Raw genomic sequence first — 24,007 nt, 5'->3', positions numbered from 1 at the left:
GTCCCAACCCTCCAGCTCAATACCGCCCTCTTGAACTGTACTACCTGTCCACCTTCCCTCCCACCTATCCGCTCCAACCTATCACCATCATGTCCCACCTTCATCCACCTATCACCTTCCCAGCTACCTTCCCCCCCCAAGCCCCATCCCCAATTATCTCTCAGAGCCGCCCTCCCCCCCCAAATTCCTGAATGAGGGACGAAACGTTGACTCTCCTGCTCCTGGGATGCTGCCTGACCGGCTGTGTTTTTCCAACACCCCACTTTTTGATGAATGATATCCCCGATGAAAATTCTCCGTTGTCCTGCCTGACCGTGGCTCTGCTCTCCTCATTGGGCAGAGGAGACTGGCAGGGGTTTAGTCTGGGCCTCAAGTGAGAGGAGAGATTGACAGGAATCTGTCATGTAGGCGGAGGTGGGTACTGGAGATCGGAGTCAAGATGGGAGTGGTGCTGGAAAAGCACAGCAGGTCAGGCAGCATCCGAGGAGCAGGAAAATCGACGTTTCAGGCAAAATTCCTTCATCAGAATGAGGCTGGGAGACTCGGGTGGGGGGGGGCGGTGGAGAGATAAATGGGAGGGGGTGGGACTGGGGAGAAGGTAGCTGAGAGTGCAATAGGTGGACGGAGGTGGGGGTAAAGGTGATAGGTCAGAGGGGAGGGTGGAGTGGATGGTGGGAAGGGAGATGGACAGGTCATGGGGACAGTGCTGAAAGTTTGGAACTAGGGTGAGGTGGGGGAAGGGGAGATGAGGAAACTGTTGAAGTCCACATTGATGCCCTGGGGTTGAAGTGTTCCGAGGCGGAAGATGAGGCGTTCTTCCTCCAGGCGTCTGGCGGTGAAGGAGGTCCAGGACCTCCATGTCCTCGGCAGAGTGGGAGGGGGAGTTGAAATGTTGGGCCACAGGGTGGTGTGGTTGATTGGTGCGGGTGTCCCGGAGATGTTCCCTAAAGCGCTCTGCTAGGAGGCTCCCAGTCTCCCCAATGTAGAGGAGACCGCATCGGGAGCAACGGATACAATAAATGACATTGGTGGATGTGCAGGTAAAACTTTGATGGATGTGGAAGGCTCCTTTAGGGCCTTGGATGGAGGTGAGGGAGGAGGCGTGGGAGGAGGTGAGGGATGAGGTGTGGGCGCAGGTTTTACAGTTCGTGCGGTGGCAGGGGAAGGTGCCAGGATGGGAGGGTGGGTCGTAGGGGGGAGCGTGGACCTGACCAGGTAGTCACGGAGGGAACGGTCTTTGCGGAAGGCGGAAAGGGGGTGGAGAGAGAAATATATCCCTGGGGGAGGGGTCTTTTTGGAGGTGGCGGTAATGGGAGCCTCATTAGCTTGTGTCTGACACACAGGGGCACCAACACCGTGGATTCAACTCCCACGCAGACTGAGGGTGAGAGGGAGGACTGCAGAACTCAGTGATCTTTATTTTTTTTAATTCATTCATGGGATAAGGAAGGGCATCACTGGCTAGGCCCAGCATTTATTTCCCATCCCAGAGGGCAGTTCAGAGTCAGCCATATTGCTTTGAGACTGGAGTCACGTGTAGGTCCCAGACCAGGTATAGATGGCAGAATCCTTCCCTGAAGGACATGTGCTGGGTTTTGCTTCCCAACATGGTCATCCTTAGATTCTTAATTCCGGATTTTTGTCGGATTCAAATTCCACCATCCCGGGGATTCAAACCCGGGTCCCCGGAACGTGACCTCGATCTCTGGATAATACCACTCATTGGCTCCCCCATTGACTAGGAACAAAGAGGTAGTTAGGTTGTCTCTTATTGGAGATGGTCAGTGCCTGGGATTTGTGTGGCACGGATGTTACCTGCCATTTGTCAGACCAAGCCCGGATATTGTCCAGATCTTTGTTGGATTTGGACACGGACTGGTTCAGTACCTGAGGAGTCGCGAATGGTGCTGAACACTGTGCAACCATCAGTGAACATCCTCACCTCTGACCTTCTGATGGAGGGAAGGTCATTGAGGAAGCAGCTGAAGATGGTTGGGCCCAAGACATGACCCTGAGGGACTCCTGCAGTGATGGGGCCTGGGGCTGGGACCCTCCACATCCACAACCATCTTCCTTTGAGCCAGATACGATCCCACCCAGCTCAGAGTCTTTACCCACCCACTCCCTCCCGGATTGGTTTTTGCTCAGGACTTGACATTACACTCGGCCGAGTGCTGGGGACTGCATATCGTTTTCCAAGACCAGTCTCACCATCATATGGCCAGGCAGTGGGCTCTCCAACTGTTGGAAATCACGGATGTTGAAATCAACAACATCAGTTCCTTTCCTTTCTCTCACTCACACTCTCTCTCTCCCTCTCTCTCTCTCTCTCTCTCTCTCACTCTCACTCTCACTCACACTTTCTCTCTCTCTCTCTCTCTCACACACACACACACTCTCTCTCTCACTCTCTCTCTCTCTCACTCTCACTCTTACCTTCACTCTCTCACTCTCTCTCTCACACACACTTTCTCTCTCTCTCACTCTCTCTCTCTCTCACTCTCACTCTTACCTTCACTCTCTCTCTCTCTCTCACTCTCTCTCACACACACTTTCTCTCTCTCTCTCTCTCTCTCTCTCTCTCTATCTCTCTCTCTCTCTCTCTATCTCTCTCGCTCTCTCTCTCTCTCCTTTAACCCCCTCCCTCGACCCAGGGGCTGATGGGTTCTTCAGCTCTACCCTCCTGAGAAGGGGATATGGGAGTGAGTGAGACCTTGGGGGGGGGGGGGGGGGGGCGCGGGGTGGATATAGGGAGAGGGGAGTGAGTGAGACCTTGAGGGAGGGGTGTAGGGAGAGGGGAGTGAGTGAGACCTTGAGGGAGGGGTGTAGGGAGAGGGGAGTGTGTGAGACCTTGAGGGGGGTGGTGTGTAGGGAGAGGGGAGTGAGTGAGACCTTGAGGGGGGTGGTGTGTAGGGAGAGGGGAGTGAGTGAGATCTTGAGGAGGGGGGGTGTAGGGAGAGGGGAGTGAGTGAAACCTTGAGGGGGGGTCTAGGGAGAGGGGAGTGAGTGAGACCTTGAGGGAGGGGGGGTGTAGGGAGAGGGGAGTGAGTGAGACCTTGAGGGGGGTGTAGGGAGAGGGGAGTGAGTGAAACCTTGAGGGAGGGGTGTAGGGAGAGGGGAGTGAGTGAGACCTTGAGGGAGGGGTGTAGGGAGAGGGGAGTGAGTGAGACCTTGAGGAGGGGGGGTGTAGGGAGAGGGGAGTGAGTGAGACCTTGGGGAGAGGGTGTAGGGAGAGGGGAGTGAGTGAGACCTTGAGGAGGGGGGGTGTAGGGAGAGGGGAGTGAGTGAGACCTTGAGGCGGGGGGTGTAGGGAGAGGGGAGTGAGTGAGACCTTGGGGAGGGGGGGTGTAGGGAGAGGGGAGTGAGTGAGACCTTGAAGGGGGGGGTGTAGGGAGAGGGGAGTGAGTGAGACCTTGGTGGGGGGGTGTAGGGAGAGGGGAGTGAGTGAGACCTTGGGGGGGGGGGGGTGTAGGGAGAGGGGAGTGAGTGAGACCTTGAGGAGGGGGGGTGTAGGGAGAGGGGAGTGAGTGAGACCTTGAGGAGGTAGGAGTGATGCCCTCCCTGGGCGAATAGCTGGCCGGCCAGTCAACATGGGGAAGCAACGTTGGGAATGGCAAGTTGGATCCCCCGGATCGGTTCGGAGTTCAAGGGTCGGGATAGGGGAGGCTGGGTCAGGAGCTGAGGCTGAAAATGTGTTGCTGGAAAAGCGCAGCAGGTCAGGCAGCATCCAAGGAGCAGGAGAATCGACGTTTCGGGCATAAGCCCTTCTTCAGGAAATGATTTGTTGAGGGGCGGGGGGGAAATGTAGGGAGAGGGGAGTGAGTGAGTTTCGGCTTATTCCCGACTCGTCGAATCTCCTGCTCCTTGGATGCTGCCTGACCTGCTGCGTTTTTCCAGCAACGCATTTTCAGCTCTGATCTCCAGCATCTGCAGACCTCACTTTCTCCTCAGGAGCTGAAGGGCTGGGAGCCTTGATAAACACATTCCTGAAAAGGCCAGGCACTGACAGAGACCTGCTCTTGTCTTTCAGAATGAAGGTGGCATTGTCCCTCAGCCTCTGGCTGGTAGGCCTCAGCACCATATCAGGTCAGCTCTTCATCATGTTACTCTCTCTTTCCAAAGGTCAGCAAGCGAGGGAGTGTGCTCAGGTCAAGGAGGCTCCCTGGGGAGGGGCTGGGACTGTTCCCTCAGAGCCAGGAAGGTGCAGGGGGAGACTGAATCAGGGCGTGCAGGGTCCCCAGGGTCTCGATCGAGTTGGCGGGTGGGAGAGGCTGGTCCCGGGAGCAGGAAGGAGCGTCACCAGAGGGAGACAGATTGGAGAGAATAGGGAAAAGGAGCAGAGGTTTTGAGGGGGGTAGGGGAGGGAGAGAGACGAGGAGTGTTTGTGTTTTTCTTTGACCCAGCGAGTCTTGGATGCACTGCCTGAAAGGGAGAAAGGACAACAGGAACGTTCGAGAGGTGAAATCCTGAAAGGTGACGCGATGGGGCAGGAGGGGGAGCCAATGGGGATGATATTACAAAGAAGCAGAGCTGATCTGATGGGCCGAATGTCCTCCTTCTGCTGCATGTGACTCTCGGAGGATCCAAAACGTCTAAAAGGCCCATCGCCGTACTTAGTGTTCAAAGGCAAACGATCAGGTGACCAGGTTCCTAATCGGTTCCCGAGAAACAGATCATCTTCGGGACAGTCAGAGACTAATCGCAGTGGGATCCAGTCTGGGGACAGTCAGAGACTAATCGCAGTGGGATCCAGTCTGTGATCAGTCAGAGGCTAATCGCAGTGGGATCCAGTCTGTGGGCAGTCAGAGACTAATCGCAGTGGGATCCAGTCTGGGGACAGTCAGAGACTAATTACAGTGGGATCCAGTCTGTGATCAGTCAGAGGCTAATCGCAGTGGGATCCAGTCTGTGGGCAGTCAGAGATTAATTGCAGTGGGATCCAGTCTGTGGGCAGTCAGAGACTAATCGCAGTGGGATCCAGTCTGGGGACAGTCAGAGACTAATTACAGTGGGATCCAGTCTGTGATCAGTCAGAGGCTAATCGCAGTGGGATCCAGTCTGTGGGCAGTCAGAGATTAATTGCAGTGGGATCCAGTCTGTGGGCAGTCAGAGACTAATCGCAGTGGGATCCAGTCTGTAATCAGTCAGAGACTAATCGCAGTGGGATCCAGTCTGTGGAGAGTCAGAGACTAATTGCAGTGGGATCCAGTCTGTGATCAGTCAGAGACTAATTACAGTGGGATCCAGTCTGTGGAGAGTCAGAGACTAATGGCAGTGGGATCCAGTCTGTGGAGAGTCAGAGACTAATCGCAGTGGGATCCAGTCTGTGGGCAGTCAGAGACTAATTGCCGTGGGATCCAGTCTGTGGAGAGTCAGAGACTAATTGCAATGGGATCCAGTCTGTGATCAGTCAGAGACTAATTGCAGTGAGATCCAGTCTGTGATCAGTCAGAGACTAATTACAGTGGGATCCAGTCTGTGGAGAGTCAGAGACTAATTGCAGTGAGGTGCTTTGGGAGGTCCAGTGAGACACTAATTGTATCTTTGAGACCGTTTGAGTGCTTTTTACTGAGCTAGAATAAATCCGTTTCGCAACGCGTCCAAATTCATTTCATTGGGAATGTAAAGCCACCCTCACTCTTCAAACCTCTCCCACCCCCTCCCCCCATTGGCTAATGTGTCCGAGAAGCCGAGGCATAATGAGCTATTTAACTACAGCAGCATCGCAGCTTGTGCCAACACTGTTCCCACCCATTTAGGACGGCCGTTGCTGGAGATATTCGATACGCCTGGCACCATCAGTGGGTAGAGAGAGAGAGTGAACCTTTCAGCTCCAGTCCGCGTTCCTCAGAACAGACAGCAGCTGGGAAAATGTTGGTATTTATCTGATGTTGCCAGGGTTGGAGGATCTGAGCTACAGGGAGAGGCTGAACAGGCTGGGGCTGTTTTCCCTGGAGCGTCGGAGGCTGAGGGGTGACCTTATAGAGGTTTACAAAATCATGAGGGGCATGGATAGGGTAAATAGACAAAGTCTTTTCCCTGGGGTGGGGGAGTCCAGAACTAGAGGGGCATGGGTTTAGGGTGAGAGGGGAAAGATATAAAAGAGACCTAAGAGGCAACTTTTTCACGCAGAGGGTGGTACGTTTATGGAATGAGCTGCCAGAGGATGTGGTGGAGGCTGGTACAATTACCATGTCTAGGGGGCATCTGGATGGGTCAATGAATAGGAAGGGTTTGGAGGGATATGGGCCGGGTGCTGGCAGGTGGGACTAGATTGGGTTGGGATATCTGGGTCAGCATGGACGGGTTGGACCGAAGGGTCTGTTTCCGTGCTGTACATCTCTGTGCCATGACAGGAGGCAGCGTGGGAAAGGAGTGAGTGTTTGCGGTGGTGCCCAGAGAGAGAGAGAGAGAGAGTTCGGAAGACAGAGGAGCCGGGGAATGAGAAACCCTGCTCATGTAATTTGTTAGTGAGTGGGAATGGGCCAGTTGGAATCCTACAGGATTCTGAAGGCGGAGACATTGGCTCTGGAACCCCATGGTGAAGAGGGAAGCAATTGGAAGCTTAATGACTCGATCTCCGTCTCACTCCTTTTGTCTGCCTTGGGATAAAATCCTGACATTTTCTGGGCTGCTGTCCATCCTGAGGAAGGCTCTCGGGAACTGAAACATCTCTCTCTCTCTCTGCCATTGTTGCTGAGTTTCTCCAGCAATTTCGATCTCTGGTTGGGATTTTCACCAGTCTCTGTCTCAACTAGGGCAAGGTCAGGATTGGGACAAGCTGCGAGACCTCAGCGTCGCGTACGCATTCTGCGCTTTGTTTTCCTGTTTACATCCACTGTTGACATATTGACCGGGCACCAGGGTCCTCTGAAGAGCTTTGGAACTCAGCCCCAAGTTAATTGCTGCTTGAGAATATTTTGGTTGGGAACATCACGAGTTCTGAAGAATATTTTGTACCGTCTTGGGGAGCACTCAGAAGTTGGCTCCAGAAAAAGTTGACTTCAAGTGGTAGAAAGCAGGAAGTCGGTTTTGGTTCAGAAATAACGCTGAGTCGCCAACGCACAGCTGTGGATCTTCATCTTGCGCCAATCAGGACAGATTGCAAGAAATCAAAACTTCAGACAACCCAAACAATAGGCTGGTGGCCATCTTAGCGCAGTAGGCAGCGGGTCAGTCTCACACTCTGAAGGTCCTGAGCTCAATCCTCAGAGAAGGCAGATTTCTGGGGCGGCACGGTGGCTCAGTGGTTAGCACTGTTGTCTCTCAGCGCCAGGGACCCGGGTTCGATCCCAGCCTCGGGTGACTTACTGTGTGGATTTTGCACATTCTCCCAGTGTCTGCGTGGGTTTCCTTCGGGTGCTCCGGTTTCCTCCCACAGTCCAAAGATGTGCGGGTCAGGGTGGATTGGCCATGGGAAATTGTCCCTTGGCGCCCAGGGATGTGCAGGGTAGGGTGGATTGGCCATGCTAAATTGTCCCTTAGTGCTCAGGGATGTGTAGGTTAGGGTGGATTGGCCATGCTAAATTGTCCCATAGTGCCCAGGGATGTGCAGGTTAGGGTGGATTGGCCATGCTAAGTTGTCCCATAGTGCCCGGGGATGTGCAGGTTAGGGTGGATTGGCCATGGTAAATTGTCCCATAGTGCCCAGGGATGTGCAGGTTAGGGTGGATTGGCCATGCTAAATTGTCCCGTAGTGCTCAGGGATGTGTAGGTTAGGGTGGATTGGCCATGCTAAATTGTCCCGTAGTGCCCAGGGATGTGTAGGTTAGGGTGGATTGACCATGCTAAATTGTCCCATAGTGCCCGGGGATGTGCAGTTTAGGGTGGATTGGCCATGGTAAATTGTCCCATAGTGCCCAGGGATGTGCAGGTTAGGGTGGATTAGCCAGGTGATAAATGTAGAGTAATAGAGTAGGGGAATGGGTCTGGATGGGATACTGTTCGGAGGGCCGTTATGTACTTGTTGGGCCGAAGGGCCTGTTTCCACACTGTATGAACGCGGCTCAACTTGGCACCCAATCAGGAGACTAGCAACCCTGTCATGCAAGTTGTTGTGAAATTTGGCACTCTTGCAAGTGTCCTGATGGAGAACAGATGTCTGTTTCTTCCCAATCGCATGATCCGCGCCAGGTTTTCTGTAACAAAGACTTGGCACTGCAGATCAGCAGGGCTGCCATAAAAATGATCGTGTTGAGAGATTGCGGACGGAGGTGGGGGAGGTTACACTGAGCAATGGCTGTCAGTGATAAACTCAAGGCTGGCCGAATGACCCCATCTCTGGGAGGGGGTGGGGGATGGAGGAACACATCAGGCTAATCCTGCCAATAGGAGCAAAGAACATTCTAGACCAAGAGGGTGGCGCGGTGGCTCAGTGGTTAGCGCCGCTGCCTCACTGCGCCAGAGACCCGGGTTCAATTCCCGCCTCAGGCGACCGACCGTGTGGAGTTTGCACATTCTCCCCGTGTCTGCGTGGGTTTCCTCCGGGTGCTCTGGTTTCCTCCCACAGTCCAAAGATGTGTGGGTCAGGGTGGATTGGCCATGCTAAATTGCCCGTAGTGTTATGTGAAGGGGTAAATATAGGGGTATGGGTATGGGTGGGTTGCTCTTCGGCGGGTCGGTGCGGACTTGTTGGGCCGAAGGGCCTGTTTCCACACTGTAAGTAATCTAATCTAGACCAGGAACAGGCCCCCCCGATCCAGATCCTCGATCTAAACCTGTTGCCTATTTCCTAAGGATCTGTCTCCCTCTGTTCCCTGCCCATTCATGTATCTGTCTGGATACATCTTAGATGATGCTGTCATACCCACCTCTACCCCCTCGGCTGGCATCGCGTTCCAGGCACCCACCACCCTCTGCATGAAGAACTTCCCACACACATCTCCCTTAAACCTTTCCCCTCTCACCTTGAACCCGTGACCCCTAGTCATTGAGCTCCCCCACTCTGGGGGAAAGCTACTTGCTATCCTCCCTGTCTATCCCTCTCATGATTGTGTAGGCCTCAGTCAGCTCCCTCCCCTCAACCTCCATCTTTCTAATGAAAAGAATCCGAATGTCCACCAACCTCTCCTCATCGCCAGCGCCCTCCATCCCAGGCAACACCCTGGTGAACCTCCTCTGCACCCTCTCCAAAGCATCCACATCCTTTCGGTAATGTGGCGACCAGAACATGGCCCAACCAAAAGTCCTATACAACTGTAACATGACCCACCAACTCTTGCACTCAATACCCCACCCGATGAAGGAAAGTGTGCCGTATGCCTTCATAACCACTCTACTGACCTGCGTTACCACTTTCAGGGTACAATGGGCCTGAACACCCAGGTCTCGCTGTACGTCAATTTTCCCTGGGACATTTCCATTTACTGTATAGTTCGCTCAGGAATTTCACCTTCCAAAATGCATCACCTCGCATTTGCTCGGATTGAACTCCATCTGCCATTTCTCTGCCCAACTCTCCAATCTATCTCTATTCTGCTGTATTCTCTGACAGTCCCCTTCACTATCTGCCTCTCCACCAACCTTAGCGTCAACTGCAAACTTGCTAATGAGGCAACAGTCACCTTCCTCCAAACCCTGTATGTATCTCACAAACAACAGTGGGCCCAGCATGGATCCCTGGGGAACATCACTGGTCACAGGACTCCATTTTGAGAAGCTCCCTCCCATTACTACTCTGTCTCCTGTTGCCCAGCCAGTTCTCTATCCATCTCGCTAGTACCCCCTGGACCCTGTGCGACTTCACCTTCTCCATCAGCCTACCATGGGGAACCTTATCAAACACCTTACCAAAGTCCATGTATATGACGTCTACAGCCCTCCCCTCATCAATCAACATTCTCACCACTTCAAAGAATTCCATTCGGTTTGTAAGACATGACCATCCCTGTGCAAAGCCATGTTTCCTATCACTGATAAGCCCATTTTCTTCCAAATGGGTATATATCCTATCCCTTAGTATCTTCTCCAGTGGCTTCCCCACCACTGACGTCATGCTCACCGGTCGGTAATTACCCTGTTACCCTTCTGAAACAAGGGGACAGCATTAGCAATTCTCCACTCATCAGGACCTCTCCCTTGCTGCAAAGACATCTGTTAAAGCCCCAACTATTTCCTCTCCCTCCTCCTTCAGGAAGCTGGGGTAGATCCCATCTGGACCTGGGGTGAGATCCCATCTGGACCTGGGGACTTGCCCAACTGAATGCCTCTCAGAATACCCAACACTTCCTCCCTCCTTATGGCGAATTGACCGAGATCTAATCCTAACCTCAACGTCCGTCATGTCCCGGTCCTCAGTGAATGACAATGCAAAGTACTCTCTCCCGTTTTCTCTGACTTCAGGCATAATTTCCTCCTTTGTCCTTGAGTGGGCTAACCCTTTCCCTCATTACCATTTCACTCCTAATATACAAACCAAAAAGCTTTGGGATTTTCCTTAGCCCTGCTTGCTAAGGATGTCTCATGACCCCTCTTAACCCTCTTAGTTCCTCGTTTCAGATTGGTCCTACATTCTCGATATTCTCCCAAAGATTTGTCTGTCTTCAATCACCTAGACCTTACGGATGTATCCTTTTTCATTTCAGCTAGCCTCCCCTGTCATCCATGGTTCCCTAATCTTGCCACTTCTCTCTCTCATTTTCTCAGGACCATATCTCTCCTGAGCTCAAACCAACCTCTCTTGAAAAGCCTCCCGCATATCGAATGTGGATTTCCCCACAAACAGGAAGGGGATGTAAATCCACTTCCCTGGAATTCAGGGAAACCGGGAGGACAAACACAAGATTAGCAAAGAGTTCAGGAGAAATCCTCCCCAACCTGCCTCATCAGTCTCGGTCCGGAAGGAAAATCTGCAGTGCTTACTCGTGACTCCAGGTCACCCGAGTGACGTCATATCTTAGACTAGTGACGGTGTGGAGGGAGTTTCCCAGCCTGGTACAGTGCAATGGCTGAAATTTTACTCTGTATCTAACCCCGTGCTGTCCCTGTCCTGGGAGTGTTTGATAGGGGACAGTGTAGAGGGAGCTTTACTCTATATCTAACCCTGAGCTGTCCCTGTCCTGAGAGTGTTTGATAGGGGACAGTGTAGAGGGAGCTTTACTCTGTATCTAACCCCATGCTGTCCCTGTCCTGAGAGTGTTTGGGGAACAGTGTAGAGGGAGCTTTACTCTGTATCTAACCCCATGCTGTCCCTGTCCTGGGAGTGTTTAGGGGACAGTGTAGAGGGAGCTTTACTCTGTATCTAACCCCGTGCTGTCCCTGTACTGGGAGTGTTTGATGGGGGACAGTGTAGAGAAAGCTTTACTCCGTATCTAACCCCATGCTGTCCCTGTCCTGGGAGGGTTGATGGGGGACAGTGTAGAGGGAGCTTTACTCTGTATCTAACCCCGTGCTGTCCCTCTCCTGGGAGTCATAGAGATGTACAGCACGGAAACGAACCCTTCGGCCCAACCCGTCCATGTTGACCAGATATCCCAACCCAATCTAGTCCCATCTGCCAGCACCCGGCCCTTATCCCTCCAAACCCTTCCTATTCATATACCCATCCAAATGCCTCTTAAATGTTGTAATTGTACCAGCCTCCACCTCATCCTCTGGCAGCTCATTCCATACACGTACCACCCTCTGTGTGAAAAAGTTGCCCCTTAGGTCTCTTTTATATCTTTCCCCTCTCACCCTAAACCTATGCCCCTCTAGTTCTGGACTCCCCCACCCCTGGGAAAAGACTTTGTCTATTTACCCTATCCATGCCCCTCATGATTTTATAAACCTCTATAAGGTCACCCCTCAGCCTCCGACGCTCCAGGGAAAACAGCCCCAGCCTGTTCAGCCTCTCCCTGTAGCTCAGACCCTCCAACCCTGGCAACATCCTTGTAAATCTTCTCTGAACCCTTTCAGGTTTTCCAACATCCATTTGATCCCAGAGCATTCACATGATTTTATAAACCTCCAACCTACCATCGTTAGCAACAATGGAGGACTTCCTAGTAGGCACTAGGATCAGTCTCAAGTCAGTGGTGGGTGAGGTGGGGTGGGGTGAAGATTGATCTAAGGGATAGGTACAGGATCAGTGAGTCCGTGGGGAAATTGGCAGATTGGCTATAACAGGGCCAATTGTGAGATTGCCCATGTTACAGACAAAGAAGGAGGCCATTCAATCCATCGAGTCCGTTCCGTCCTTCAGTCAGAACACCCGTGGCCCAATTCCACACCCCTGGGCCCATATCCCTTCAGATCATGGGTTCACACAAGAAATACACCTCTCTCGGATTCCAGCTGAACACCTGACCCACTGCCGTGTGTCAAAGGCCTTCCCCATGCCTCTTCGGAAAGCTCTGGCCATCATTCTCAGACTCAAACCCAACTGGGTTTTTTTTTATCTACTCAGGAAGCATTGAGAGGCAGTGAGCATAAAATGCCCAGGGATGTGCAGGTTAGGGTGGATTGGCCATGGGAAATTGTCCCATAGTGCCCAGGGGTGTGTAGGTTAGGGTGGATTGGCCATGCTAAATTGTCCCATAGTGCCCAGGGATGTGCAGGTTAGGGTGGATTGGCCATGCTAAATTGTCCAATAGCACCCAGGGATGTGCAGGTTAGGGTGGATTGTCCATGCTAAAGTGGCCCATAGTGCTCAGGGATGTGCAGGTTAGGGTGGATTGGCCATGCTAAATTGTCCAATAGCACCCAGGGATGTGCAGGTTAGGGTGGATTGTCCATGCTAAAGTGGCCCATAGTGCTCAGGGATGTGCAGGTTAGGGTGGATTAACTATGCTAAATTGTCCCATAGTGCTCAGGGATGTTCAGGTTAGGATGGGTTGGCCATGCTAACTTGTCCCATAGTGCCCAGGGATGTGCAGGTTAGGGTGGATTGGCCATGGGAAATTGTCCAATAGCACCCAGGGATGTGCAGGTTAGGGTGGATTGGCCATGCTAAATTGTCCCGTAGTGTCCAGGGATGTGCAGGTTAGGGTGGATTGGCCATGGGAAATTGTCCCGTAGTGCTCAGGCTCAGGCGATGAGCAGTGGGAAATGCAGGGTCACAGGGATAGAGTGGGTCTTGGTGGGATGCTCTTTGGAGGGTCAGTATGCACTCAACCGGCTGAATGGCCTGCTCCCCCACTTTGTAGGATTTTCTTTTTAAGGAAGTCAGATCATAAGATCGGGCAGGTACAGCGAGTGGCTGAGAATCTGAACGATGTTTTTGACATGTCCTGTGTGAGGGAAGTGGGATGTGTGAATGGGGAAGTTTCGGTAGACCCTGTCAGTGCTCTATGGAGACCACAAGCAGCATAACGAAAACTGGGTTTTACAGAAGGAAGTGCTCGCATTGGAAACGGTTGAGCAAAAGGTTCATTTGAGTGGCCCTTGGATTCCTTGCCTCGTGAGATCTTTGGGAAAAATGTTTCCATGGTGTCATTCGCTGCCCACAGGCACTGGGTCCTTCAGGCGTCAGAACGGAAGCAGACCATTCAGCCCATCGAAACTGCTCCGCAGTTCAGCAAGATGGGAACTGATCTGACCGCCCTCGGCTCCACTCTCCTGCCTGTTCTCCGGAAGTCTGGGTTCCCTCGACTGATTGAGGGTCTGTGGGTCTGGAGTCCAGTGAAGGTCTAGAGGGTTCCGATTGGGAGATTTCCCTCCCTAAATTCAAAAACGAATTGGCTTTTGTTTCCGATGACCATTGGGCGAGCTTAGAATCATAGAATCCCACCAGTGTGGAAAAAGGTCCCTTGGCCAAACAAGTCCAACCCGACCCTCCAATGAGTAACCCATCCCCCTATCCTATTACTCTACATTTATCTCTGACTAGTCAGAGGGAAATGGCTCTGGCTGGGTTACTCTTCGGAGGGTGGGTGTGGACTGGTTAATCTAATTTAGTGCACCTATCTTGCACATCCCTGGACACTATGGGACAATTTAGCATGGCCAATCCACCCTAACCTGCACATCCCTGGGCACTATGGGACAATTTAGCATGGCCAATCCACCCTAACCTGCACATCCCTGGGCACTATGGGACAATTTAGCATGGCCAATCCACCCTAACCTGCACATCCCTGGGCACTATGGGACAATTTAGCATGGCCAATCCACCCTAACCTGCACATCCCCTGAGCACTATGGGACAATTTAGCATGGCCAATCCACCCTAACCTGCACATCCCTGGGCACTATGGGGCAATTTAGCATGGCCAATCCACCCTAACCTACACATCCCTGGGCACTATGGGACAATTTAGTATGGCCAATCCACCCTAACCTACACATCCCCTGAGCACTATGTAGCATGGATGATCCACACAGACCAACACATCTTTGGGATGCTGGAATCGAACCTGGGACCCTGGTGCCGGGAGGCAGCAGTGCTAACCACTGAGCTGCCCCAGCTTTCCTACTGGAAGAAAGTACATCCAACTATTAGAAAGTGCCATCGACTTAGCCCCAGAAGATGAGTCAGGAGTTCAGAAGAGATTTCCCAGGATGATGCTGGATACGGAGGGTTTGAGATATAAGGAGAGGCTGGGACCTGTTTCATTGGAGCTTGGGAGGTTGAGAGATGACCTGATGGAGGTTAATGTAATCATGAGGGTTATGGATAGAGTTGACAGTAGGAATCTTTTCCCGAGGGTGGGAGGAGTTCAAGTGTAGGCTGCATGTCTATAAGGTGAAAGGAGAGAGATTTCAAAAAGACGTGAGTGACAAGTTTTGTTTTTCCCCAGAGTGTGGTCCGTGTGTGGAATGACCTTCCTGAGGAAGTGAGGGGTTTGGGGACAGTTACAACGTTTAAAAGACATTTGGATCAGGACATGGACAGGAAAGGGTTGGAGGGAGATGGGGCAGGCAGGTGGGACTGGGTTAGTTTGGGGATTATGGACTGGTTAGGCCGAAGGGTCTGTTCTCATGCTGTGGGACCAACCCAGTGAGAAAGTTACTGCCTTCGCCATTTCGAGCTGCTGCCCATCGGGGTTAAGAGGAAGGAGAGGTGATCTTAGAAGTTCCTGAGGGATCCTTTGGAGGATAATCTCAAAGCAAAAGGGGGAGGAGACAGTTTCAGAATCAAGGGCTCCCCTTCAAGAACGATGGAAGTGAACAGGCATCTCTTCTCTCAGGGTTGTGAGCAGAGGGATAGTCTCATGAGCAAAGGCTGAACAGGCTGGGACTCTGGGGGTTTAGAGAGAATGAGAGGGGATCAAACAGAGGGCTGGACAGGGTCAATGCTGAGAGGGTGTTACTCCCCTCCCCTCTCCCCCTCCCCTTGGGAGAGGCTGGGACCCAGGGGGGCACCGTCTCTGAATAAAGGGGCACCAATTTCAGATGGAGATGGGGAGGAATCCCCTCCCTCAGAGGGTGGTGGGTCTTTGGAACACCACAGAGATCCGTGGGGGGGGAGTCCTTGTGTATAGTTAAGGCCGAGATAGATTTCCGATCAGTCGGGGAATCACGGGGAAAGGCGAGGTAAGGAACATCGGATCCGCCACAATCCTGTGGAATGGGCGGGGCCAGGCTCGATGGGCCAACGACCTGTTTCATATGAAGTTTTGGGATCTACCCACCCCGCCCTCCCCCCAAGAGCTGGAGGGAGTCTGGGCCATTGGAGAGAGCACTGACAATTGGAAATATTCCCACAGGACGAAGGTTTGGGGGAACTTGGTTGGCGTCTGAGAGCGTCAGCTTACCCAGAAGGAAGTGGGATCCTTCATCCCAGGAGGTGGGGTAGGGGGTGGAGAGAAAACAGCACAGCAGCGCCCAGATGGAGGGCAAGGGGGAGGGATGAGGGCGGAGTGGAGGTTGGCGCACACCGCGCACGGGTAGTGACAGGTCGAATGGCCAGATTGTGCGATGGTCCCACAGTTGCTGCAGCTGTACAGGACTCTTGTGCGGCCACAGTATTGCGCACAGTTCTGGTCACTGCATTATAGGAAGGATGTGGAAGCTTTGGAAAGGGTGCAGAGGGGATTTACCAGGATGTTGCCTGGTATGGAGGGAAGGTCTTACGAGGAAAGGCTGAGGGACTTGAGGCTGTTCTCGTTGGAGAGAAGAAGGTTGAGAGGGGATTTAATTGAGACATACAAGATAATCAGAGGGTTGGATAGGGTGGACAGGGAGAGCCATTTTCCTCAGATGGTGATGGCGAGCACGAGGGGGCATAGCTTTAAACTGAGGGGGTGATAGATATAGGACAGAAAAGACCAGAAGAAATTGGAGAGGAAGTAAGGCCATTCAGCCCATTGAGCCCACTCCACCATTCAATCACAGCTGATGGGCATTTCAACACCACTCACCGCACTCTCCCCTTAATTCCTTGTGTGATATAAGAGATGTCAGAGGTAGTTTCTTTACTCAGAGAGTAGTAGGGACATTGAATGCCCTGCCTGCAACAGGAGTAGACTCGCCAACTTGAAGGGCATTTAATTGGTCATTGGATAAGCATATAACGTCATACAGCACGGAAACAGACCCTTCGGTCCAACCCGTCCATGCTGACACAGATATCCCAACCCAATCTAGTCCCACCTGCCAGCACCTGGCTCATATCCCTCCAAACCCTTCCTATTCATATACCCATCCAGATGCCTCTTAAATGTTGTAATTGTACCAGCCTCCACCATATCCTCTGGCAGCTCATTCCATACACGTACCACCCTCTGCATGAAAGAATTGCCTCTTAGGTCTCTTTTATATCTTTCCCCTCTCACCCTAAACCTATGCCCCTCTAGTTCTGGACTCCCCCACCCCAGGGAAAACACTTTGCCTATTTACCCTATCCATGCCCCTCATGATTTTATAAACCTCTCTAAGGTCACCCCTCAGCCTCCGACGCTCCAGGGAAAACAGCCCCAGCCTGTTCAGCCTCTCCCTGTAGCTCAAACCCTCCAACCCTGATAACGTCTTTGTAAATCTTTTCTGAACCCTTTCAAGTTTAACAACATCTTTCCGATAGGAAGGAGACCAGAATTGCATGCAATATTCCAACAGTGGCCTAACCAATGTCCTGTACAGCCGCAACGTGACCTCCAGACTCCTGTACTCAATACTCTGACCAATAAAGGAAAGCATACCAAACGCCTTCTATGGATGAGAATGGAATAGTGTAGGTTTGATGGGCTTCAGATTGGTTCCACTGTGCTGGAATATTCTATGTTCTCATTCTTTCGCCCTCCTCTGTGTCCCCAACAGCTTCTGCTTGCAATGGGGTTCAGGAACAGAACGTGACGGGCCAGTTCGGGGGTCAGGTGATCTTGCCGTGTTACCAGAATGGTGCCAAGCGGGTGTACTGGCAGACGGAGGCTGACAGTGAGGTGGAACTGGTGAACACGTTTTGCGCTGGAGCGCCGTCGGCGTGTGGCAACATCAACGTCCGCTACGTCAACCGCTCACACTTCCTTGACGACCCACGGAAGGGTAACTTCACCCTCCGTCTCACGGCGCTCAGTCCCCACGATGAGCTGACCTATCTGTGCGTGACGCAGGATCCGGTCCGGTGTTACAGGTTCCACATAAATATCGAAGGTACGGGCAGCTCGGAGTCGAGTGGGGGGTGGGGTGGGGAGCAATTTGGTTTCGAAACGGCGCGGAGAGAGAAGGCCATTCGGCCCGGGCCGTCCAATCTGGGGTCGACCCGTTTCCCAAACCCTCGCCCAAACACTTTCAGAACAGAGGATGGTGACAAGGGCAGGGACAGGCCCTTCGGCCCATCGGGACACCGCCAACGCAAGGTGCCATCAAACCCGTCCTCTCCCGCCCGCCCCGCCCTCTTCGTAAGATCATGGGTTCCAAACATTCCCCACCCTTCGCTCGAATCCCCTCGAAACTTCCTGCTCTTTGCTTTAAATCGATGTCCCCACCCCTCCTCCGTTATTGACCCTGTTGCTAAAGGGTAAACATTCCTTCCTCTGCTCGATCCACGTCCCTCAGAACTTGGTACCCCCCCAGTAATAATCCACCTCAAACGTCACCTCAGATTTCTCAAATACAACCTCAACTATAACCCATAGTGCCCAGGGATGTGCAGGTTAGGGTGGATTGGCCATGCTAAATTGTCCCATAGTGCCCAGGGATGTGCAGGTTAGGGTGGATTGGCCATTGGAAATTGTCCCATAGTGCCCAGGGATGTGCAGGTTAGGGTGGATTGGCCATTGGAAATTGTCCCATAGTGCCCAGGGATGTGTAGGTTAGGGTGGATTGACCATGCTAAATTGTCCCATAGTGCCCAGGGATGTGCAGGTTAGGGTGGATTGGCCATGCTAAATTGTCCCATAGTGCCCAGGGATGTGTAGATTAGGGTGGATTGACCATGCTAAATTGTCCCATAGTGCCCAGGGATGTGTAGGTTAGGGTGGATTGACCATGCTAAATTGTCTCATAGTGCCCAGGGATGTGCAGGTTAGGGTGGATTGGCCATGCTAAATTGTGCCATAGTGCCCAGGGATGTGCAGGTTAGGGTGGATTGGCCATGCTAAATTGTCCCATAGTGCCCAGGGATGTGCAGGTTAGGGTGGATTGGCCATTGGAAATTGTCCCATAGTGCCCTGGGATGTGCAGGTTAGGGTGGATTGGCCATGCTAAATTGTCCCATAGTGCCCAGGGATGTGCAAGTTAGGGTGGATTGGCCATGCTAAATTGTCCCATAGTGCCCAGGGATGTGCAGGTTAGGGTGGATTGGCAATGCTAAATTGTCCCATAGTGCCCAGAGATGTGCAGGTTAGGGTGGATTGGCCATTGGAAATTGTCCCATAGTGCCCAGGGATGTGTAGGTTAGGGTGGATTGACCATGCTAAATTGTCCCATAGTGCCCAGGGATGTGTAGGTTAGGGTGGATTGGCCATGCTAAATTGTCCCATAGTGCCCAGGGATGTGCAGGTTAGGGTGGATTGGCCATTGGAAATTGTCCCATAGTGCCCAGGGATGTGTAGGTTAGGGTGGATTGACCATGCTAAATTGTCCCATAGTGCCCAGGGATGTGCATGTTAGGGTGGATTGGCCATGCTAAATTGTCCCATAGTGCCCAGGGATGTGTAGGTTAGGGTGGATTGACCATGCTAAATTGTCCCATAGTGCCCAGGGATGTGTAGGTTAGGGTGGATTGACCATGCTAAATTGTCCCATAGTGCCCAGGGATGTGCAGGTTAGGGTGGATTGGCCATTGGAAATTGTGCCATAGTGCCCAGGGATGTGCAGGTTAGGGTGGATTGGCCATGCTAAATTGTCCCATAGTGCCCAGGGATGTGCAGGTTAGGGTGGATTGGCCATGCTAAATTGTCCCATAGTGCCCAGGGATGTGTAGGTTAGGGTGGATTGGCCATGCTAAATTGTCCCATAGTGCCCAGGGATGTGCAGGTTAGGGTGGATTGGCCATGCTAAATTGTCCCATAGTGCCCAGGGATGTGCAGGTTAGGGTGGATTGGCCATGCTAAATTGTCCCATAGTGCCCAGAGATGTGCAGGTTAGGGTGGATTGGCCATTGGAAATTGTCCCATAGTGCCCAGGGATGTGTAGGTTAGGGTGGATTGACCATGCTAAATTGTCCCATAGTGCCCAGGAATGTGCAGGTTAGGGTGGATTGGCCATGCTAAATTGTCCCATAGTGCCCAGGGATGTGTAGGTTAGGGTGGATTGACCATGCTAAATTGTCCCATAGTGCCCAGGGATGTGTAGGTTAGGGTGGATTGACCATGCTAAATTGTCCCATAGTGCCCAGGGATGTGCAGGTTAGGGTGGATTGGCCATGCTAAATTGTCCCATAGTGCCCAAGGATGTGCAGGTTAGGGTGGATTGGCCATGCTAAATTGTCCCATAGTGCCCAGGGATGTGTAGGTTAGGGTGGATTGGCCATACTAAATTGTCCCATAGTGCCCAGGGATGTGCAGGTTAGGGTGGATTGGCCATGCTAAATTGTCCCATAGTGCCCAGGGATGTGCAGTTAGGGTGGATTGGCCATGCTAAATTGTCCCATAGTGCCCAGGGATGTGTAGGTTAGGGTGGATTGACCATGCTAAATTGTCCCATAGTGCCCAGGGATGTGTAGGTTAGGGTGGATTGACCATGCTAAATTGTCTCATAGTGCCCAGGGATGTGCAGGTTAGGGTGGATTGGCCATGCTAAATTGTGCCATAGTGCCCAGGGATGTGCAGGTTAGGGTGGATTGGCCATGCTAAATTGTCCCATAGTGCCCAGGGATGTGCAGGTTAGGGTGGATTGGCCATTGGAAATTGTCCCATAGTGCCCTGGGATGTGCAGGTTAGGGTGGATTGGCCATGCTAAATTGTCCCATAGTGCCCAGGGATGTGCAAGTTAGGGTGGATTGGCCATGCTAAATTGTCCCATAGTGCCCAGGGATGTGCAGGTTAGGGTGGATTGGCCATGCTAAATTGTCCCATAGTGCCCAGAGATGTGCAGGTTAGGGTGGATTGGCCATTGGAAATTGTCCCATAGTGCCCAGGGATGTGTAGGTTAGGGTGGATTGACCATGCTAAATTGTCCCATAGTGCCCAGGGATGTGCAGGTTAGGGTGGATTGGCCATGCTAAATTGTCCCATAGTGCCCAGGGATGTGTAGGTTAGGGTGGATTGACCATGCTAAATTGTCCCATAGTGCCCAGGGATGTGTAGGTTAGGGTGGATTGGCCATGCTAAATTGTCCCATAGTGCCCAGGGATGTGCAGGTTAGGGTGGATTGGCCATTGGAAATTGTCCCATAGTGCCCAGGGATGTGTAGGTTAGGGTGGATTGACCATGCTAAATTGTCCCATAGTGCCCAGGGATGTGCATGTTAGGGTGGATTGGCCATGCTAAATTGTCCCATAGTGCCCAGGGATGTGTAGGTTAGGGTGGATTGACCATGCTAAATTGTCCCATAGTGCCCAGGGATGTGTAGGTTAGGGTGGATTGACCATGCTAAATTGTCCCATAGTGCCCAGGGATGTGCAGGTTAGGGTGGATTGGCCATTGGAAATTGTGCCATAGTGCCCAGGGATGTGCAGGTTAGGGTGGATTGGCCATGCTAAATTGTCCCATAGTGCCCAGGGATGTGCAGGTTAGGGTGGATTGGCCATGCTAAATTGTCCCATAGTGCCCAGGGATGTGTAGGTTAGGGTGGATTGGCCATGCTAAATTGTCCCATAGTGCCCAGGGATGTGCAGGTTAGGGTGGATTGGCCATGCTAAATTGTCCCATAGTGCCCAGGGATGTGCAGGTTAGGGTGGATTGGCCATGCTAAATTGTCCCATAGTGCCCAGGGATGTGCAGGTTAGGGTGGATTGGCCATTGGAAATTGTCCCATAGTGCCCAGGGATGTGTAGGTTAGGGTGGATTGACCATGCTAAATTGTCCCATAGTGCCCAGGAATGTGCAGGTTAGGGTGGATTGGCCATGCTAAATTGTCCCATAGTGCCCAGGGATGTGTAGGTTAGGGTGGATTGACCATGCTAAATTGTCCCATAGTGCCCAGGGATGTGTAGGTTAGGGTGGATTGACCATGCTAAATTGTCCCATAGTGCCCAGGGATGTGCAGGTTAGGGTGGATTGGCCATGCTAAATTGTCCCATAGTGCCCAAGGATGTGCAGGTTAGGGTGGATTGGCCATGCTAAATTGTCCCATAGTGCCCAGGGATGTGTAGGTTAGGGTGGATTGGCCATACTAAATTGTCCCATAGTGCCCAGGGATGTGCAGGTTAGGGTGGATTGGCCATGCTAAATTGTCCCATAGTGCCCAGGGATGTGCAGTTAGGGTGGATTGGCCATGCTAAATTGTTCCATAGTGTCCAGGGATGTGCAGGTTAGGGTGGATTGGCCATGCTAAATTGTCCCATAGTGCCCAGGGATGTGCAGGTTAGGGTGGATTGGCCATGCTAAATTGTCCCATAGTGCCCAGGGATGTGCAGGTTAGGGTGGATTGGCCATGCTAAATTGTCCCATAGTGCCCAGGGATGTGCAGGTTAGGGTGGATTGGCCATTGGAAATTGTCCCATAGTGCCCTGGGATGTGCAGGTTAGGGTGAATTGGCCATGCTAAATTGTCCCATAGTGCCCAGGGATGTGCAGGTTAGGGTGAATTGGCCATGCTAAATTGTCCCATAGTGCCCAGGGATGTGCAGGTTAGGGTGGATTGGCCATGCTAAATTGTCCCATAGTGCCCAGGGATGTTCAGGTTAGGGTGGATTGGCCATGCTAAATTGTCCCATAGTGCCCAGGGATGTGCAGGTTAGGGTGGATTGGCCATGCTAAATTGTCCCATAGTGCCCAGGGATGTGCAGGTTAGAGTGGGTTGGCATTGGGAAACACAGAGCTGAAAATGTGTTGCTGGAAAAGCGCAGCAGGTCTGGCAGCATCCGAGGAGCAGGAGAATCGACATTTTGGGCATGAGGCCTTCTTCAGGAAACGTCGATTCTCCTGCTCCTCGGATGCTGCCAGACCTGCTGCGCTTTTCCAGCAACGCACTTTCAGCTCTGATCTCCAGCATCTGCAGTCCTCACTTTCTCCTAGGAAATGCAGGGGAAGGGGTGGGTCTGAATGGGCCGAATGGCCTGCTTCCATTCGAGAAGTGGAGAGGAGGGGCTCTAATCAAGGACTTGATGACAATTAAAGGGGGTAAGATGTCCTCTATCCAAGACAACGCTCTAATCTTTCACATCCTCAGGGAGATACATCCTCTGATTTTCCCATTGCTGATGAATCCTGTCTGTCTCTTGACCTGTCCAGCACAGCCACGTTTGCTAAAGATTAGTCTCCCAGCAAAGTCAGTTCATTCACCGGGAGAAGAGGTGAAGCTGATCTGTACAGTCACAGGTGCATACCCGAAACCACAGCTGACATGGGTGAACACCAGGAATAATGCAACCCTCCCACAGAGCCGAGTGAGCACGAGAGAAGAGGAGGGCGCAGACGGACTGTACAATGTGACGAGCACGCTGAGATTACAGCCAAATAACCACGATCCCATCATCTGTCAAACCATCAACAACAGGACCGGACAGGTCACTCAGTCAGACACATACACAGGTACAGGGCAGATGGGATACTGCTGGGTCATGGACACATTGACAGCAGAGGGTCTGTGCTGAGGGAGGGCCGCACCGTCGGAGGGTCAGTGCTGAGGGAGTGGGCACTGTCGGAGGGTCAGTGTTGAGGGAGTGTTGCACTGTCAGAGGGTCAGTGTTGAGGGGGTGCCGCACTGTTGGAGGGTCAGTGCTGAGGGAGTGCCGCACTGTCGGAGGGTCAGTGGTGAGGGAGGGCCGCACTGTCGGAGGGTCAGTGCTGAGGGAGGGCCGCACTGTCGGAGGGTCAGTGCTGAGGGAGGGCCGCACTGTCGGAGGGTCAGTGCTGAGGGCGTGTTGCACTGTCGGAGGGTCAGTGTTGAGGGGGTGCCGCACTGTTGGAGGGTCAATGCTGAGGGAGTGCGGCACTGTTGGAGGATCAGTGCTGAGGGAGTGGGTACTGTCGGAGGATCAGTTCTGAGGGAGTGCCACACTGCTGGAGGGTCAGTGCTGAGGGAGTGCCGCACTGTTGGAGGATCAGTGCTGAGGGAGTGCCACACTGCTGGAGGGTCAGTGCTGAGGGAGTGCCGCACTGCTGGAGGGTCAGTGCTGAGGGAGTGCCGCACTGTTGGAGGGTCAGTGCTGAGGGAGTGCCGCACTGTTGGAGGATCAGTGCTGAGGGAGTGGGCGCACTGTCGGAGGGTCAGTGCTGAGGGAGGGCCGCACTGTTGGAGGGTCAGTGCTGAGGGAGGGCCGCACTGTCGGAGGGTCAGTGCTGAGGGAGCGCCGCACTGTCGGAGGGTCAGTGCTGAGGGAGTGGGCGCACTGTCGGAGGGTCAGTGCTGAGGGAGTGGACACTGTCGGAGGGTCAGTGCTGAGGGAACGCCGCACTGTCGGAGGGTCAGTGCTGAGGGAGTGGGCGCACTGTCGGAGGGTCAGTGCTGAGGGAGTGCCGCACTGCTGGAGGGTCAGTGCTGAGGGAGCGCCGCACTGTCGGAGGGTCATTGCTGAGGGAGTGGGCACTGTCTGAGGGTCAGTG

At 52.8% G+C, this 24,007-nt stretch overlaps 1 protein-coding gene across 2 annotated transcripts in view; it reads left to right on the top strand.

Moving 5' to 3' along the window:
• Positions 1–24,007, top strand: part of LOC132833943 (ICOS ligand-like) — a 29,523-nt gene that overhangs the window by 2,384 nt on the left and 3,132 nt on the right. For both annotated transcript variants that reach the window (XM_060852629.1, XM_060852628.1), the window contains 3 exons: positions 4,031–4,086; positions 17,176–17,508; positions 22,694–22,993. In XM_060852629.1, the coding sequence (XP_060708612.1) occupies positions 4,032–4,086; positions 17,176–17,508; positions 22,694–22,993 (688 nt within the window). In that variant the 5' untranslated portion in view covers position 4,031. The remainder of the gene's footprint in view (positions 1–4,030; positions 4,087–17,175; positions 17,509–22,693; positions 22,994–24,007) is intronic.

Source organism: Hemiscyllium ocellatum, chromosome 38 (assembly GCF_020745735.1).
Source record: "Hemiscyllium ocellatum isolate sHemOce1 chromosome 38, sHemOce1.pat.X.cur, whole genome shotgun sequence".
Lineage (NCBI taxonomy): Eukaryota > Metazoa > Chordata > Chondrichthyes > Orectolobiformes > Hemiscylliidae > Hemiscyllium > Hemiscyllium ocellatum.
This window is presented reverse-complemented; position numbering and strand designations above follow the sequence as displayed.